We start from the raw sequence: 19,096 nt of genomic DNA on the forward strand, positions 1-19,096 counted from the left end.
AGAGCCTGTGGATGACCCCTTTGCCGAGAGAGAAGGAGCAGGTGGAGGTGACCCCCCCCCCGCGAGTGCCCGGCGCTCACAGCTTATTGCAGTGTGGAAAGCAGGGCCGGGTGGGGAGCGCGTGGGCCTTCAACATCGTGGGACATATACAGAGGTGGGCCCGCCGTCACAGCACCTCAGATTGGAGGAGGGAGTCAGTGGGGAGCGCTGGGTAGTGGCTACTGTTGTCCCGGTGCGACGCCGCTGCGATGGGGGCTGCTGGCCGTGCTGCTGTGGGAGGTTGAAGGACCGACGCCTGCAGTGAAGAGAAGTCGGTGGAGGGCGAGGATATAATTGGAGATCTGCCCCGCGGGGGGGGGGTGCCACTGCCTCCGACTGGGGAGTTCCTGCCTGGCCGCTGCTTGCCGCCCCGGGGCGCGGTTACCCCTTGAGAACTGAGGTGTGCTGCCCCGCCCGGCTCCCACTGGGTGCCATACCGTGGAGGGCGGGCAGGAGGGCTGGATCGTGGTCCCCGTATGAGGAAGTGCCCGCGCCTGCCACACACTGCGGACGCGTAGGGCAGTGCCGGGGGGCGCAGGTGAGGGCTGGCCAGCCTCTAGAACTTGTCGCGGACTCTACTGGCGAATTCTGCCTGCGGCTGGACGCGTGTGGCAACTCCTGTGAAGACGGACCTGGTGGGCATTCACTGGGGGCGCTGGCTAAGCGAACATCAACTACAGACTGACGGCCACTGCCCTGGGGCGGTCGGTAAGAGGACGTTGCGGTTGCACCTAGACTTCTGGCGATTGGTGGCGGATGCCCACGGCACAGCAGCTGGTGATGGGCCGCATGCGCGCCAGGCTGCAGCAGGGCCTGCAGCAGACACCGACTTCCGATCGCGCCCGCCCTCAAGAAGGGATGGAGGAGGGATCAACATCGTCTGCGGCACTGGCGGCCAAGATGGACTCTTGTGCTGACCGCAGTGGAGAGAATTGGGACAACTCTGGAGCACACTAGGACGTCATTGGAGAATCGCATAGATAAAGTCACTTCCGACTTTACGCTCCTCCATGCGGACCACCGTAGACTGGCGGACACGGTCGCCACCCAAGGGCAAACACTGACAGAACTACAGCCGGTCACTCGTAGTCATGCTGCTGCTCTACAATACATGTTGGATCGTATCCACGCCCTGGAGGACAGGGCGGAAGATGCAGAAGGGCGCTCCCGTCGCAATAATGTTCACGCCGTGGGTCTGCCGGAGGGAGAAGAGGGGCGAAACCCGGAGCAGTATGTGGAGGACTGGCTGCGCACAGTCATGCCGCCCGGGAAGCTGTCCACTCACTTTGCGGTGGAAAGAGCTCACCATGTGCCTGCCCAAAAGCCACCGCCGGGAGCCCGGCCGCGCCCATTCCTGTTCAAGCTGCTGAATTACAGAGACAGGGACGCCATTCTCAGAGAGGTCCATAATATGAATGGTCTTTCAGTGAGCGGCAGTCAAGTGATGCTTTTCCCGGACTACACCGCGCTGGTGCAGCGCCGCAGAAATTACATGGCAGTGAAACACCAGCTTCGCGAACTGGCGCTGCCGTATTCGCTGCTGTTCCCTGCTAAGTTGCGTGTGGTAGATAAAGGGAAGACTCATTATTTTGACTCCCCAGCGGAGGTCTGGAACTGGCTAGAGGAGAAGGGACTATGGACGGGGCCGAGGCCGGCTGACCCGGGAGACAGAGCCCGCCCCAGTAGAAGAGACGGGCGTCGTAAACGACGTAGAATAATACGCGAGATGCCGGTGCGGTCAGCGGCTCCAACGCCGGAGAAAATGCGGCAGGAGCGTCAAGATGTACTGCAGGCGGTCACGACACTGGCTAGCCCGAGCCAGGGGGACTCATTGGATCTGGAGGAGCGGCCCGAGGTGCTGGTGAGCGGGTCACCGTCGACTTCACACTCTGACGCTTTCGGTAGGCCGGTGGTTACCCCACAGACTGCGGATGGTATCCTGGACTGAGAGATGGCCTGGGGACTATCGCTCGTGAAAGTATCTTGAAGTTGGCTGATGTACATGGGTGGGGAAGGGGGAGAGACTGGTCCCTGGATCTAGCCTAGTAGAACTACCGATCTGGAAGGGGGAACTGTTGTGATTAGAGCTGCTCGTTCATGTTGGGTCTTCCCAGGGGGGAACAGTAGACGGGGGTGGCTCCCGGGGACTTTGCTTGTGCCTCGCTAGTCGCACCGCTCACCACTGGGTAACACTTCTTAGCGGCGCACCACACTTGGACGACACACGGGGACAGCGATGGCGAGCTTTCATCCATACGCTACTTCCCCCAGGTCACACCCTGACCTAGTTTTCACCTGCGTAGGGTTACCTAAGTTTGGACGGACACACTTGCGAGGTTCGCCCCAGCCGTTAAGCAATTTTTATTGTTATGTTGATAATGTTACCTCAGATCACAGCTCCCTTCCTTCACTACAGCGCATGCCGGCTGCCACCAGCCCCAAGCCCGGTCTCCCCCATCACAACACAGCTGCGCTATGACACATGTTAACATTATTACGTGGAACATACGGGGCATGCACACTCCCACACGGAGGTATTCAATTTTCGCCTACCTACAGCGACACTCAGCCGGCATCGCACTGCTACAAGAGACGCACATGACACAGCCCGAGTTAGAGAAGCTGCGAAGGCGCTGGAGAGGCCAGGTGTACGGCACAGTGTACTCGGCACACGCCAGGGGCACCCTCGTGTGGGTCAGAGCGGGCGTTCCATTTGTTAGCGAAGACGTGTCTGTGGACACTGAGGGTAGGTACACATTGGTACGGGGAACGCTGAATGGCCAATCTATACTACTGGCCTCGATCTATGCCCCGAACGTTGACCAAATACCCTTCCTCGCACGACTGTCACTGGCATTGACGCCACACGCTGGACTCCCCTGGCTGATTGGCGGGGATTTTAACTCTGTCCTGGATGTGCACCTGGACAGGTCGTTTCCTCCGCTCCGTGCGACGTCTGCTGCTTCCACGGCCCGCGCGTTGGTTGACTGGCTTTCACAGTGGGGGGTGCTGGATATCTGGCGAGCCCTATACCCTGCAGATCGAATTTATTCATATTATTCCACAACACATGACCTACACGTGCGTTTAGATAGGATAGTGGGATCCTCGGCGCTGCTGCCGCTGGTGGCGAACGCGGAATACTTGGGGCGCACGCACTCTGATCATAACCCCATGCGGCTTCAACTTAGTTGGGAGGCGGGTCGTCGTCCCATACCCACGTGGCGACTCCAACCTACTGCGCTGGAGGATCCGGAATTTCGCTCTTCAGTGGAAAACTCTCTCCTCTCCTATTACGAACTCAATGAGGACACAGCGAGCGACGCAAGGGTGGAATGGGATGCGCTTAAAGTGGTGATTCGAGGTCATTGTCTAGAAACCACATGGAATATGCGGAGACAATTGGCGGGGTCGCTTACCCGTCTCGAATCCCAACTGCTGCGGCACGAGCGGTAGGGGGGAGGTGAACGAGCACAGCAGCTGGCAGAACTGCGCGCCACTCATGCTGAGATCCTGGAGCGCCTGAGGTGTCTGAATTATGCGGCACACACAGCCCGCATGCACGCCTCGGCTGACAGGGCAGGTGGGCTGCTTGCCTGGCTCTTAAAACAGGAGACCACCCAAGTCCTGGTCGCGGCGATACGCACGCCGGAGGGAGAGCTTCGGTGCACCCAACGGGAAATCCACAGGGTCATGGCAGACCACTATACGCAGCTGTATCGTGCGCGAGGTCACTGCTCAGGAGATGATCTTGAGCGGTTTATTGGACAGGCGCAACTGTCTACGGTCACTGCGGAACAGGTGGAGGCCCTCAACTGTCCTCTTACGTTGGAGGAGATAGGGGACGCCATATCCTCCATGGCATCAGGGAAAACTCCGGGCCCCGACGGGCTACCTACGGAATTCTATAAAACTTACTGAGAACATCTGGTGCCGCACCTCCTCAAGGTATATAGGGCGGCGTTTGAGGCGGGCGCACTACCTCCCTCGATGCGTGAGGCCTATTTGGTGTCTCTACCCAAGCCGGATCGGGACCCTACGGACCTAGGCTCTTACCGCCCGCTAGCGCTCCTTAACACTGACTGCAAGATCCTAGCTAAGGTGCTGGCGGAGCGCTTGGCGCCAGTGGTTTCGCACTTAGTCCACAAAGATCAGAATGGGTTTGTGCCAAAGCGCAGTACGTCCTTGAACCTGAGGAGATTTTTTAGGGTGGCGGCAGACAGTACACGAGAGTGGCCTAGGGCGGTCTGCCTAATATTAGATCTGGAAAAGGCATTTGATTGCCTGGAATGGCGGTATCTCTCGGCGCTTCTGCTGAGATACGACCTTGGATTGGGGTTTCTGCAGATGGTGGGTCTCCTCTATAAAGATCCTACGGTGCGGGTGCGACTGGGACCGTATATATCCGACGCCAAACCGATCTGTAGGGGAACCCGACAGGGATGCCCACTGTCGCCACTCCTGTTCGCTCTGGCGATGGAGCCCCTGGCAGCAACTATACGAGAACGGATGGGGGCTGGCATACCACTGGGGGACGCCGTCCATCAGGTGTCACTCTACGCAGACGACCTGTTGGTGTACGTACGGGACATCGATGACATTCCACCTCAGCTGGCCCATATTCTGCGTGATTTTGCTGCCCTCTCGGGACTTTGAGTGAACGCCAGCAAATCTTGCCTCTACGCGTTCGGCGAGGGGCGACAGGACCCTGGGTACATCCTAAATGGCACCAGAGTGCAGTGGAGGGGTGACACCTTCAGGTATCTGGGACTCTGCATTTACCGTCAACCGGCGGACCTACTAGATGGTAATCTGGGTAGGGCCTTCACGGCCATTAAATCCCAGGTACGCTTCTGGAACGCGCTGCCGCTCACGGTCACGGGTAGAGTGGCGCTGTCCAAAATGGTGATCCTCCCGCGGCTTCTATACTATTTCGCTAACCTACCTCTTTACGTCCCAGCAGCCTTCTTCACTAAGTTGTCACAGCTTCTTAGGGACTTCATCTGGGGGAATAACCGGCAAAGGATGTCCCTTAAAAAACTTTACCTCCCTACAGATCAGGGAGGTTTGGCCGTACCCTGTTTTGAACATTATTACCTAGCGGCACAGCTGCAATGGATAGCGCGCTGGTTCGCGGATAGGGATCGCGAGGACACTGAGTCCGTGGGCCCGCCGTACTCAATTGAGCAGTTGTTGGTGCTGGTGCTCTTCCACCCAGCCTCCAGGAGTGCACTCCCAGCCCCGCTCCTCCTTGCGGTGGCGTATCGCTGTTTCCGCAGGAGCCTATTCCTTACTCAGCACGTGCTCCCATATGCGCCAGCGCTGCCATTAGAGGGCACCCCCAGTGGGACGGGACCGTTTACCTCCCTTGCACTCACACAGTGGCGTGAGGCAGATATTCAGACCCTAGGAGATCTGTACCGGAACGGAGCGCTCCTTTCGTGTGACTTACTTGTGGAGGAGGGGGGACTACCACCAGGACAATTCCTGACTTATCACTCCTTAGTTAGGACTTTGGTTGCTCGGTGGGGAGACATGGCCGCGGAGCCCAGCCAGCACCTTACTATACAGTACTTGCACGTCATGGGACGAGGCCGCTGTCTGATTGGGTGGTTTGCAGCGTCGTTGAGGACGCACACAGCGATTACCCTAGAGCCGCTCAGACACAAATGGGAAGTGGACCTGGGGAGGCAGCTGACAGACAGAGATTGGGAACGCATATTGAAAGGCCCGGTGCGTATACCTAGAAATATGCACCTCCGACAGATACAACTATTCGTCATACATAGGGCATACCTCACCCCTGCGGTTCTTAACAGCTACTTACGTCACACGGACGCAAGGTGTCCTAGATGCGCTGAACCGGGGGCCGATCTCATACACATGCTGTGGGGCTGCTGCAAATTACATTCCTACTGGCGTTCAGACCTATTGTTTCTACTGTCAATTCACTCCACGAACCAATTGGAAAATATTTGGACAAACATCAACAGGCTTCAGTACAATCAATGACCACCTACATAAAGGACACCACTGATTTCCTCAACATCCTGGATTCCATCCGTGGGTTGATAACAGCAGATACCATTTTATGTACAATCGACGTCAAATCACTTTACACCTCCATTCCACATGATAAAGGGATTGAAGCCATCGAATCTTTTTTGATCAACACAGACAAACCCAATGACCTTAAAGTGTTCCTCATGGAACTGATGCACTTTACCCTCTATCACAGCTACTTTGAATGGTCTGACACCTTTTACATCCAATGCTCAGGTACCTCCATGGGAAATTGCGCTGCCCCATCATACGCGAATCTCTACATGCACAGATTTGAATTGGATAACATTTTAACCAACAACGACTGGACCGAACATTTGATCCTTTATAAAAGGTACATAGACGACATCTTTCTTTTGTGGAATGGTCCAATTCAACAACTTGAATCTCTCATTACCATTCTCAACACCGTCGACCAACGCATTGAATTCACACATCTTACCAACACAGAATCCATAACTTTTCTGGATACTTGCATTACCATCCAACAAGGGAATCTTACTACACAAGTGTACACAAAACCAACAGATCGTAACAACCTTCTTCACTTTCACAGTTTATCAGCCATCGCTCAAAAATCACCTGCCATATTCACAACTTCTCCGACTAAAAAGGATTTCCAGCACCAATGAACTGTATGAGTCCAGTAAAAACATGTGTATTTCCAAATTCAAACAACGGAAATATCCAAGCGACATCCTTGATAAAGCAGTGTTGAAGACAGACAGATCTCCACGACAAATACTCCTCCAACCTAAACGACCCATATCTACATCACAGAGAATGACATTTGTGTCCAAATATTCCACCCAGAGTTTCACCATCAAGAAAACCATACTGAGATACTGGCCCATGTTAAGTACAGAGGCGGACTTCAACAACGTTTTTGAGACACCTCCCAGATTTGCATATCAAAGATCACGCAACCTCAAACAAATTCTTTCCAACACCAGAGATTCCACCACAAGCTCATTCAAAGGTACTCAGCCCTGTCTTAATTGTGGAAATTGCAATTGCATCATCAAGGGAACTACAATCCAACACCCACTACATGGTTACCCTATCAAGCTCAGAGTGACTGCAACCTGCAACAGCCAAAATGTCATTTACTTATTGAAATGCCCATGTGGCCTGGTATATGTGGGAAAAACTGAAAGAAAAATTCGTATTCGGATAAACGAACACAAAAGTAACATAAGAACTCAACAGGCCAAATCACCCATTGCCACTCATTTTCATGAACATCAACATAACATATGTCAACTCCGTTTCCTCATCCTTGAACAGATTCCTGTATTGAAAGGACGAGACAATAACAAATTCCTATTACAGAGAGAAATCTTTTGGATCCACAAACTGAATTCTACCCAGCCTAAGGGTCTCAATGAAAGTTACGATTTAGGCTGCTATTTGTAACCCGATCTCCTATACTGTTGAGAAGATGACTGTATATAATCTGTACCTCTGGAATTCATTGTTCACCCATCTACAATCCTTGAAGCGACAACGATTTCCTTTGATGTGACTGACTTTGCTTTTTCCATGCATCATATCACTGTTCATCACGTTTCCCCTATGTGATATTAGTGATTACATTTTATTTCTACTTCATTTCATTTTTGGCTTTTGCTTAGGACACCTTTTATATACACAGGAGACATTCACTTTCTTTCCGCTCGTCCGAGCACACCCTTCAGACGAACTACTAATCTGTCTTCCATGTCTATCGTTGTAGTTCACGTATATGTACACTCACTCTCCTTTAAATGAATACGCCCCCCTAACGCACGATTACGATCCACGAATCTCACTATCGCCGCAGCACCCGTGAGCGTTTTCTCGCTAAGTGATGGGATCTTGATTCTACAATTCCACCGTAAGTTGATGCCCGACTAACTACCCGCGCTAAGACCGCTTGATAACAGTTTTCTACCCACCCACTCTTTACTCCGTGGTTTAACGGGTCTAAACCTCATGGATACCGGAATATTACTCTTGTAACTCACCACCCACCGGGCGCCACAAACTTTGGACAACAGCATGTTTGTTCGCTATTGGGAACCTCTGACTTCACTGACGCGCTTACCAGCCAGCAGCACCACCTTTACCCGCACATTGACGTTAGTATACTTGGTGGTTTGTAAGCAAATGACACACGTTGCACTTTGAATAATTTCGCTTGTACTCAGCCTGTTTTTTCACTCTTGTTTTAGAAAACTTTATTGTTCACCGCATTTTTTCACACAATCTACGCTTTACTCTTTCATGTTCGTTTAATTGTGTAGGATTCGATAAATGAGTCCTGCTTCCTTGTTTCCTCCAAAGTGCCGCCCCTGATGAAGGGCTTGAACGGCCCGAAATGCATTGGGCATTTGATTAATGGATATTTGATAAATGAGTCGAGTTTGACAGAATGATGATAATTCTACATCCTTGGATGAATGTTATGAATAAACTCAATTGACCCTGAATTACCGTTTCATTGCTTGGAACAAAACCCATGGACAAGGAGAACTTTGATTCTCTCTTTGAGTGCCACGAGTGACACCCTCCTCTCCCAGGAGTGTGCTTACTCAATTTTCATTTGATTCCCAACTCAGGGGGATATACTCGTTGGCACCTATTACTTGATTAATTTACCTACACTATTTAAACACGGAGTGCGCCCATTTCTGTTTTTCTTTTTGTACATTCCTACTGGCGTACCATTCATGACTCCTTGCACACTATAACGGGAAAGGATATATCATTTGACTGGGTGGTCTACCTACTGCATCACTTTCACAGGACGCAGACAACTAAGGTGACGTCTAGGTTTCTGGATTTAGGGCTCGCGGTCACAAAGCACCTCATAACCAGGAGGTGGAAGGTGCAGGACCCGCCTCATCCACAGGCATGGAGGCACTCACTTACTGCATGGGCCGGAGCGGAGGGAACTGCCATCAGACGGGAGGAGACACTAGGGTTGAGGAAGATGCCCATAGCCGCGCAGTGGGAGGAGCTACTTCAGGCGCTCAGGAGTGACCTCGTAGGGTTCCACACACAACTTACACCTAGATTGGACGATGTGGGAAGATGCATCTAAACACACGATTATGTGCCGCAGTTTACTCACTATACATTACCAAGGGAGAGGCAGACTATACGGGGGGCAGGGACAGTGGTATGAACAACGGAGCTGGTCTAATTTTGAGGTGGTTGAAGTTTTATATGTTCGTTTTATTATTGATTTTTTTTTTAAGTACTAATGGATTCGGCTGAGGGACTCAACGGGGTATCCTGACGTGCTCATGTGGGGGAATGAAGGGCCGCACATATCAATGTTTAAGATCTGTACCTCATTAGGGGTTCAGTACAGCTGGGTGGAGTTTCCACGCTGCGACCCAACTATGTTCCTATCATGTGCGCTACATACTGCTGTTTCAATAAGGGAACTAATATGTCAGTGAACCGAATTCCTGTACTTGTGTTTGAAAAATTAATAAAAACAGATGATAAAAAAAACAGTGTGTCCATGTTCAATATAATGGTTACTCATCTTGGTCGTGGACTTTTTACATTTGACATTGCTTCTGTGCTAGCAAATTCGTTGTTTTACTTTGCGGCACGTCATCCCTATATAACGAAGGGCACATGGACATGTGATCATATAGATCACATGGGTAGAGTTAAAGTTGGTGTGGTTTCTGATCGTCCATTTTAATTCTGGCAACAGTTGGATCGTTTTGGTCTGTGTTGTCAAGGGGCACACTGAGCAAGATCCACAAGGAAAATGACCAGTGACAGGTGGTAAATTCCAGAGTGGTGGTGGTGTTTGATTCCCAGTTATTGCCAGTGGTCTTGTGTGGACTAGTATGTCCTTCAAATTCTTGGTTCTCTTGTTTGCGAATCTGGGTTTTGGCCAGTCTAAATCACCTGACGTCAGAATGTGTTAGTTTTTATTTATGATTTTCTTCAAATCATTCAATACTGTACAGTATGTGCTGACGCACGTTACCAGGTCAGGTGTTGGTTCTTTCGGTAGGGCTTCTAGAAGACTCTCTCTTTGTTGATTTCTTGCCCTCTCCTGGCACTTATTGATTGTTCTTTCAGGGTAATTTTGCTTTTTCAGTTTTTCACACAGATCTTTTGCTTGATTTTTGTATTCTCCCAGATCAGTACAGTTCCGTCTAAGGCGCAGAAATTGGCTGTAAGGGGGGTTATCCCTCAGCAGACGAGGATGAAAACTATTGTATGATAATAGACTGTTTTTGGAAGTAGGTTTGAAAAAGGTCTTGGTTTTGATTTCATCATTATCAATATAGCTAGTTATGTCCAAAAAATCAAGTTGTTCTTTATCCGCAGTGTAAGTGAACTTGATGCAGTTGTCCCTTGTATTGATCCATCTGTGGAATTCCTGTAGGTTTTCATTATCACCTTACCATATTTATTACGATAATATTGTCTATGTAACGTTTCCAGAAGCGTATTCTGGGTAGGAAGGGATTGTTCAAATGTGTATGAAGGTGTGCTCAAAATTACTTAAGTACAAACCTGCCACACTTGGGGCAAATGTGCTGCCCATTGAAGTACCGTGGCATTGTAAGTATAGCGTGTTGTTGTACTCTAAATAATTCTCGGTAAGCGCCAACCTACAGCATTCAAGAACAAAATGTCTTGGGGTCTTGAAATCCCATTGCTCGCTGAAAAGTAATGTTTCCAAGGCATCCAGAGTTTCTTGTTGTGGTAGGCTTGTGTATAAGCTTTCAACATCAAGCCCTACTAGTAGCATTGTTTCTTCTGTATATGTTTGTTCCTTGAGTTGGTTGAGCAAATCTCTGGTATCTTTGAGGTATGTTGGTGTTTTTTGTACTAATGGTCTCAGGTATTGGTCTGCGAATTGTGAAAGGGGTTCTAGAATAGATCCAACACCTGAGACGATAGGGCGTCCTGGTGGTTGTAGGCGGTCCTTATGAGTCTTTGGGAGAGATTAGAAATAAGGTACTCTGGGTGTTTTCGTCTTGAGAAAGTCAGCCTCATTCCTTGATATCCAATCATTGAGTTCCAGTTCGTCAACCATTAGTTTGATGGTTCTTTGTAGCCTTTGTTGTTGGGTCTATGTTTATTGATTTGTAGAATTTCTGATCTGTTAGTAAGTCAAGACATTGTTGATTATAGCCTTCTTTGGTTAACAAGACTATGTCGCCCCCTTTATCCGCTGGCTTAATCACCAGATCACTATGGTGTCTGAGTTCGTCAAGTGCCTGCTGTTCAGATCTGGAGATATTCACGAAAGGTTTTTTTGCATGTTCTTTTAGATCCTCCACCTCTTTTATTACTGCTTGCTCGAAAGTTTGTATTTCAATGGGTATTTGGTGATTGAGAGGGCAGAATGTTGATTTTTGTCTAAGTCTTGTATCTCCCTCTACAATGTGTTCTTCTTTGTTGTGGAAGAATGCTTTTAGCTTCAATTTTCTGCAAAATTCGGCCATTTCACACTGCAGTTTGAATGTATCAAGGGGTGGGGTTGGAACATAGCCCAGTCCTTTGTTCAAGATTCTTTATTGTTCTTGGGTCAAAGTGATGTCTGTTAAGTTGATTATGAGCTTGTCGTGCTCGGACCTGGTTTGGCTCCGGTCATGCTCCTGGTGAGAACTTGTCGTTGTTGGTCTGTCCAGGTTACTCCTTTTCTTATGTTCTTTGGGAGGTCTGGCCTCTCCCTAAAAAAGGAGGCCCTTGCATGTAGTTGGATCCCATTTGTGGTCCTATAGAGGGTGGACCTGGATAGTAAGGGTTTATCCATCCTTGGAAATTGGGGTTGAATGGTTGAAATAGTGGTGGTTGATTGCTGAAGTTCTGTGTATGCCATCTATTCGGCCTTCGTCGTTGTTGACGTTTATTTTGGCCTCTATATTGCCTTGATGTATTTTCATTCTCACCCCAATCTGAGCCCTCTGTGGATGTATCTCCACTTGAATTATTGTCTGATTGTTGGTCAGGTGCTTTATAGTCTTCTCTGGTGTAGGGATGCATTCTTTCCATTGAAAGTCTCTTGAGATCTTTACCCAGTTTTTGTATTTTGCTCTGAGTTATATATTCCTTTGTCTCATTCATTTCCCGGTTGATCTCCTCTAGTCTTTTTTTGTACACAGGGATGTGTACCATATTCTTTAGTTTCGCTTCGCTCACTTGGATTTTGATTGTGTGTGCTTCCGTAAGTCTGGTAGCTGTTTTAATGATGAGTACTAGATAATCTCTCGTACATTTCCATGATATTGCAGACCACTCCTTACGAAAGGCCAAATCCTGTAGGAAGATACGTGGGGGCATTATGGACCCAGAGTCCTCTCGGTGCCGCATTTGCCCGGAGGTACTCTGTCATGATGATCTCATGAATGGCAGTTCTTACTTGTTCCTTTTTTATTTCTGAGAGTTCATCCCAATCGTTGGTTTGTGCCAATGTCAGTGTCAAATCGCTTTCCTGCAATAATGATGGGAAGGATAGAATTGCATTTATCTCTTCCGTAGAATAGCTCAGGTCTAGATTCTTGGCCATTATCTTCAGCCTTTCCATTTTGGAGGCTGTAAGAAGTAGATTTAATCTAAGAAACTTAGATTACGTTCATAAATTTTACTCCCATAGCTGTGCGCTGCTGTAATACTGTAAATCACGTGGAGGGGAGAAGAGGCTGTGATCCATTCAGCTTCCTTGCCGTAATATCCAATATCAATGAGGAATGAATCACTTGACCCTGGAAATGCAGTTACTATCATTAGTAATGGTATCTATTTACACATAGCGACGTGGCACGATTGTGTCCATGGAGTCAACAACGGTGCATTCGCATAAAGATTAGCGCTGTTTGCTGAACAATAGTCGTGAAAAACATTGACATACTCAATTGCACTTTATGATCATCTGCAACATCGCGCACCCATAATAACTAAAGCGCCCTCCAGTGACGAACATCGTACTATTCATGTTTTATCACAACGAACATGACGCAGCAACAAGACTCTGTTTTCCTGGCCAACATTACAATATTACTTCACTAGTAATTATGCCTTTTAACCATTTTATGAGAGTGACTCCATGGACACAATCGTGCCACATCGCTATGTGTAAATAGATACCATTACTAATGATAGTAATGCATTCCCAGGAACTACTACTAATGATAATGAAACACATAGCTAGATCTTGAACTGTTGGTGACTGATGAGGATAAAGAATTGCCATTTTCCAGTTACTTTTTTCTCTCCCCATAGCACTGCCAATAGAGTGTTTTTATAAAATCAGCACAAAATATATCATTTGACAGCTTGGTAGTCACACAAAATGACGTCCAAAATGTAAGAATGTGTATATATATGTATGTATATTTTCTTTTTTGTTTTTCTGCTTCTATTTAGAACAATTTGCTCTCCGCACATACCTCGGAACTAATATTGTTCATATAGGTACCTGTGAAAATTCATAAGCTACCATCACTTTCTTTTGAGGTCCTGAAGAAAGCCCCAACGACCTTCCAAGGTGTATATACAGGGCTGAAACATGTTGACCTATTTTTTGGACACCTTTATTGCGTCAGACAAGTAACTCGTCCACATACGCACCCCTTTGTTTTTCTTTTAACTTGATTCCGGACTAATTAAAATATTGTCTAGGATATACAAGTCTTTTTAAACCCACTTCACTTGAGCACTCTCACTTATTCTCTGATCACTACTGCAATAACCAGTGGTTTTCCTCCGGGTGGAGGTAAGCATACTACAAAAAGAAGCCCAATGATGATGCTGCCACGTTTTTAAATTTGTCGGAGAACCAAGATATACCGCCTTGCGACCTTTCTAACGTGAATGAGGGCTTTATTAATTACAAAGTTACAAACCCTGGTTACTCAGGTCAAGTGATTTATTCCTCATTGATATTGGATATTACGGCAAGGAAGCTGAATGGATCACAGCCTCTTTCTTTTCCCCTCCACTTGATTTACAGTATGACTGAGGAATGGCACACTTTTGTGGCCCCATTAGTGACGGTAATTGCACAGTTCCCACAGGCACTCTTCAATTATGTATTATCTGACTGGAGTCACAGATTGTCTACTGTGACGGCATGTAGTGTGGTGGATCGCGGATCCTAACTCATAATTTCTGAGCTTCCCTGCATGGGGTAAGCATTGCTAAAGGTTTTATACTTCTTGTTGTACTGGTTCATATTACAAGGATCAAATTCGCTTCCTTTCTTTACATACAGTTCCTTATTAGCTCCCCAGGTAAGTAAAAACACATTTTCATCACATTTGGGTGGTGTGCACTTACATTTGGTATGTGTTCTGGTTTTATAAGGTAGGCTTATGCTATGTAATGGCCCTGATTCTAAGGCTCCCATTCAAGTTTTTTTCTGTGTTCCCTCACTAGGTGTCCCTCATATTGTAAGGTCCTGATGAGATCCCATATTCTATAGTGGGTCGAAACATCGTCAACAAGTACCAAACAAACTGTGTATCCCAATCCTTTGCCCAGAAGGATTGTTCGGAGACTCCTCTGTGAACTAAATTTAGCTTGTTTGTTTTTGGTGTTGGAAACCCATGTTTTTCTTATTATTAATGTATATTGTTCCTTTGTAAAGAGATCTTTGTATGTGTCCCCTTTGGGTTCAGTTGCACGTGGGACATGTTCTATTGTGTATGTGGTTTTGAATTATACTAAATACTTTCACAAGTGCTTTTATGTTGCGAATCATTATTGACTAGTCTGGCTGGGATCCTGCTATCCAGGACCCCAGCCTATCTGCTTTCTCCTTAAAACTGATGTGAGTACCCTAGGTACAAACCAATTGGATACTGAGGATGCCCTGACAGTCCCTTGTAGATGGTACCCTAGGTACCCAGGGCATGGGTCCCTCAGTAGGCCTACCAGGGCTGCAGCACTTATTGTGCCACCCTGGAACAGCCATACAAACTGACACCACCAGACCACTACTGTAGTCTGGGTAAGGTGGTGCTAGCACCCCTTACAGGGATATAGTTACCCTATATCCCACCCCATTACAACACATATACTCTCATAGGTCACCCCTATAGCAGGCCTTGCTAATCCTACAGGGCAGGGTGCTGAGGTATGTGTGAGGGGGGACCTCTACCTGAGTAGGGGCTCTCTGCAACCCTCGTAAAATCATTGCTGGGTTGTTTGTAGTGTAGCCATACCATATACTCTTAACCGCATTATAAGTCTATCGCGATGACTTGAGAATGGCTACACAGAACCATATCGTGTTTGGTGTCAAACATGTAGGAATCATAACCCCAGTCCAGCCATGGGCATGAGGGCACGATTCCCCCCTGCTAGAGGGGCGATATGGGAAAAGCGGCAGAATTCAGACACCAATTTAAAAGTGCACAAGTAGTACAAAATGGCTATTACCCGCCACCCACACGACTCTGGCTGGCTGTTGCTGGGGAAAACCCCAGCCTCGCCAGCTGGACAATAGGGCTCCTGTGGCAGGGAGGTGCTAGCATCTCCCCAGACAGGATATGTGGATTGGAACAGGGTGGGTGCACCAAATGTCCTTTCAGAGTTGCACGTAGGCAGCTGCAGAGCCCTCATTCTGCATACACCGCTTGGAACCGGTTCAGGGGCATCCTGCCCCTCGCCCAGGTGGGAAACACACAAAGGGGAGAGGGTGTAGCCACCCTTTCCCGCCTCACCACTCATTGGTGGACACTACTCTGGACACTCCCCTAATCTTGGGGATAAAGGTGAATAACGTGGCCCCAGAGCCTCAGATTAATCTTGAACTTTACAGTCTTGACCTTCGACTTGCTGCTGCCCAGCTGACGGAAGAAATCTCCCTTGGGATAAAGGAGTTATCCCCCTGCTTGGCAGGTACCTGAAACACTGCAAGTGACCCGGTTGGAACTTCGCTGCTCTCACGAACTTCGTCGACTTCCAGCACCCTTGAGGTGGGTTTCCTAAGCATCCCAGAGGCCAGTGAGCGTGCACAGCAAATCTGTGTACCGTGGACCGCGTGGGTGCCGAGATTCCCAATACCCCAGTACACCGGCCATCTCTTGCGTAGCACACGACCCTGACCAGTGGGGAAGTCATGCTTTGGCCCATTTTTGAGCCAACCACTAAGCAGCATTTGTGCCAAAGATCAGCGCTCTAGCCCCCTCCGGTGGCCCGTGGGCTCCCTTTTACGCACTCCATTTTGCTGCCTTCCACGGTCCCTTGTCTCTCGACTTGTGGGCCCGAGCGGAGGACAATCTCGACAACTAAGAGTTCCCCTGGTTGCTCCAGGCCTGCTCTACAGTCTCTCCAAAGAAGACCTCTCACAGACCTCGTGGGTCTGCATCAGTAGCTGATTTGTTCATCTTGCATGGGCTGCGGTTGCCAAGGCTTAGTGGATCCAATCCGGACACTAACACCGCAGCGACCCTCATCCGACGTGGGACAGTCGCCCTCCAGAAGCTGGCCTTCCTTGAAGCCTCCCGGAGCCCGTGGCTGCAGATCCAAGCTACACCTCTTTCCACTTGAAGCACCCGACATTGAAGGGCTCTTTGCTTTGAGCTCCCTGGTCACTGTGCCGTGACCCAGACTCTGTCCCCTCTGCTTTCAGGTTCTTCTCTTCAACTTCTACAATCTTCACGGCATCATCGACGCTTTTGGCTAGCAGCACTTTTGAACATTTTCCCATTGAAAATCAGCCCACGACCCGGCATCGAAAACGACCTATGCACCGGCTTCCCTGGGGCAGGTAACAGTGGTACCTCGGTACTCTCGTGGTAGTGGGCTCCTCAAAAGCTTAAGTCTAAAGTTTTAACTTTGTACTCCTGTTAGAAGTGAGTTTAATCTGTGTATATCAAACCGCGACATTCTCCATAGGCTTTAATAGAGATCCCGATAGCAGCTATTTCCACTGCACGCGCCTCCCGTGGGACCCCTTCCTCATAACCTGGGGTGGATTCTTAAGGGGCCAGCAATCCTAAATGCCCTAGGCATTGTCTGTAGAATTGTCGTGGTTCTTATACCACTTGTTTGATATATGGTTTGGTCCTTCCCTGGGGCCCTGTGATTCCTGTGCTATTTATTGTGTTTATAAATGCTTGTTTGAATTGTAACTTTGCCACTAGCCTCATAAAGAGACTGTGGGAATCAGTCTAGAATAAATACATATATTTTACATATATATCTGTGTGGGCGACTCTTTCATTTGGTTATTCAAGAGGTTATTATGGTGAAACACTAAGCTTAACACTCCTTCAAGACTTAGCCTGAAGGCTGCTCTCCACAGCTACCACTAGGATAGCTTTATTTAAAGGTTGTCTTAAACCTACCATCAATAAGAGTCGAATTTGACTGGTGCAAGGTGTCCCCTATAATTAGGAGACAGCATATGCCAGGCCAACTTCTCACATGAATCTTCCCTAAATTGCATCCAACTGTATTTTTGATTCATGCAACTGTGCTTGTGTTGATATAATTATACATATATTTTTTCAAAGGGAACCACTGTGATAAAAATAATTTGTAGTCCTGGCTCTTTTTGAGTACAGTTGCCCTTGTGCTGTGGGCAGCAATCTAAACGTGGCGCCCTGGAAAATACTAGCTGAAAGAGGTTATCTTGTATAGGGGATAAGACCATTCTTGCGAAATGGTGCTTTCACCCTCTCATAGGTTACTCGTACCCCTTGCTGGTGAAGGTGACCTTCGGTTGGAGGAGAAAAGTCTCTGGATAGGGTGCTTTGTTGACTCGCCAGCAGATAGAATGTTAGGGTACATACCAAGGGCTGATACCCTACACTTTCCTTCTGACCTTTTCTCTTAATGATGAAATCCAGTGACTCGTAAGGATTAGAGCAAATTTAGCATGACGAGTGTACTAGATTGCCGTTTGTAAACAAGAAACACACAAATTATTCAGGTCAGCTCCTTCAAACAATTTGCGACACAATATGCACAGCCTAAATTCAGAGTGTTATTGTCTAAGCAACCTGAGCTCAAGAAAGAACGGGGGGAGAGGGTACGAAAAGAAAAAGAAAATCACAAATCCAATAGAGTTCTGGGCCTAGGGTCCACATTAGGAAACTGCTGAGCAACAGACAAACAGGCTTGATCCTCAACGTTCAACAAAAGAATGAAACTAGTTTGTTCTTGCATGCATACAAGTAAGAGTAATAGGTCTGCTACTGCATATGCAGGCTTGACCAGTACTGGCATGTAAAGATATGACTTAACAGCATTTGAGGCACTTTACGGTCCTGCTACTGGTTGGCTGTGTGCCCTAAAATCATAGAATGGGAAAGAGACATTATTCATTTGGAAAAGGGGAGGAGATCGCTCAGAGTTGGAGTGGGAATGTGAAGAGAAGTCTCATGCCTGTTTTGGCAGCAGGAACATTGTGAGTTGCTCATTCGCGTATCCAAGTGAAAGGGAAGTCAATAAATGTATCCTGTTTTTGTAGTTAAAGGCTATGGGGAAAATCTCTACTGTTTCTGTAGTGAGAAGTTAGGGACAAATATTGTCAGATTGTAAAAATGACAGGTCTGAGCAATGCCACGTATATTACAGCGGAAGGTTGTGGCGGTCTCTTTAGTGAATGCTAAGGGTATTAAAAGGAATAGATGGGTTCTCCTGTCTAATCAGAGCTGTGTAATTACATATGGGACTTTCAGGAGTTTTCAGAATCATACCATAAACCTTGGTACATACATCCAACGCCTCCAACAATCAGCACCTCCTGAGAACCGCAGTGTGCCATTGCTCGTTCAGTTATCTCTACCAACATAGAGAATAACGTTTCCTGAGGAGACAAAACACCAACATAAATCACTGATCATTTGTGTAGTACCGATTTCTATGTGTTCCATTCTTGAAAGACCCCAGAGAAGAGACATATATACATGTTCAGTAAGGATAATGGTACTTACCCAGCTTTGCATACTCCTGCCATCTAGTGTTGGGTCCTGATGTTTGCAAGCTGTTTTTCTTTGAAGACTTCTTTCCACTT

General features: G+C 47.9%; 1 protein-coding gene across 2 annotated transcripts in view; it reads right to left on the minus strand.

The window, feature by feature from the left end:
• The window catches only part of OSGEP (O-sialoglycoprotein endopeptidase), an 871,251-nt gene that overhangs the window by 116,175 nt on the left and 735,980 nt on the right, over positions 1-19,096 (minus strand). For both annotated transcript variants that reach the window (XM_085611966.1, XM_085611965.1), the window contains one exon: positions 18,799-18,889. In XM_085611966.1, the coding sequence (XP_085468092.1) occupies positions 18,799-18,889 (91 nt within the window). The remainder of the gene's footprint in view (positions 1-18,798; positions 18,890-19,096) is intronic.

The sequence above is a fragment of the Triturus cristatus genome, chromosome 6 (genome assembly GCF_964204655.1).
Source record: "Triturus cristatus chromosome 6, aTriCri1.1, whole genome shotgun sequence".
In the NCBI taxonomy this organism is placed as follows: Eukaryota; Metazoa; Chordata; class Amphibia; order Caudata; family Salamandridae; genus Triturus; species Triturus cristatus.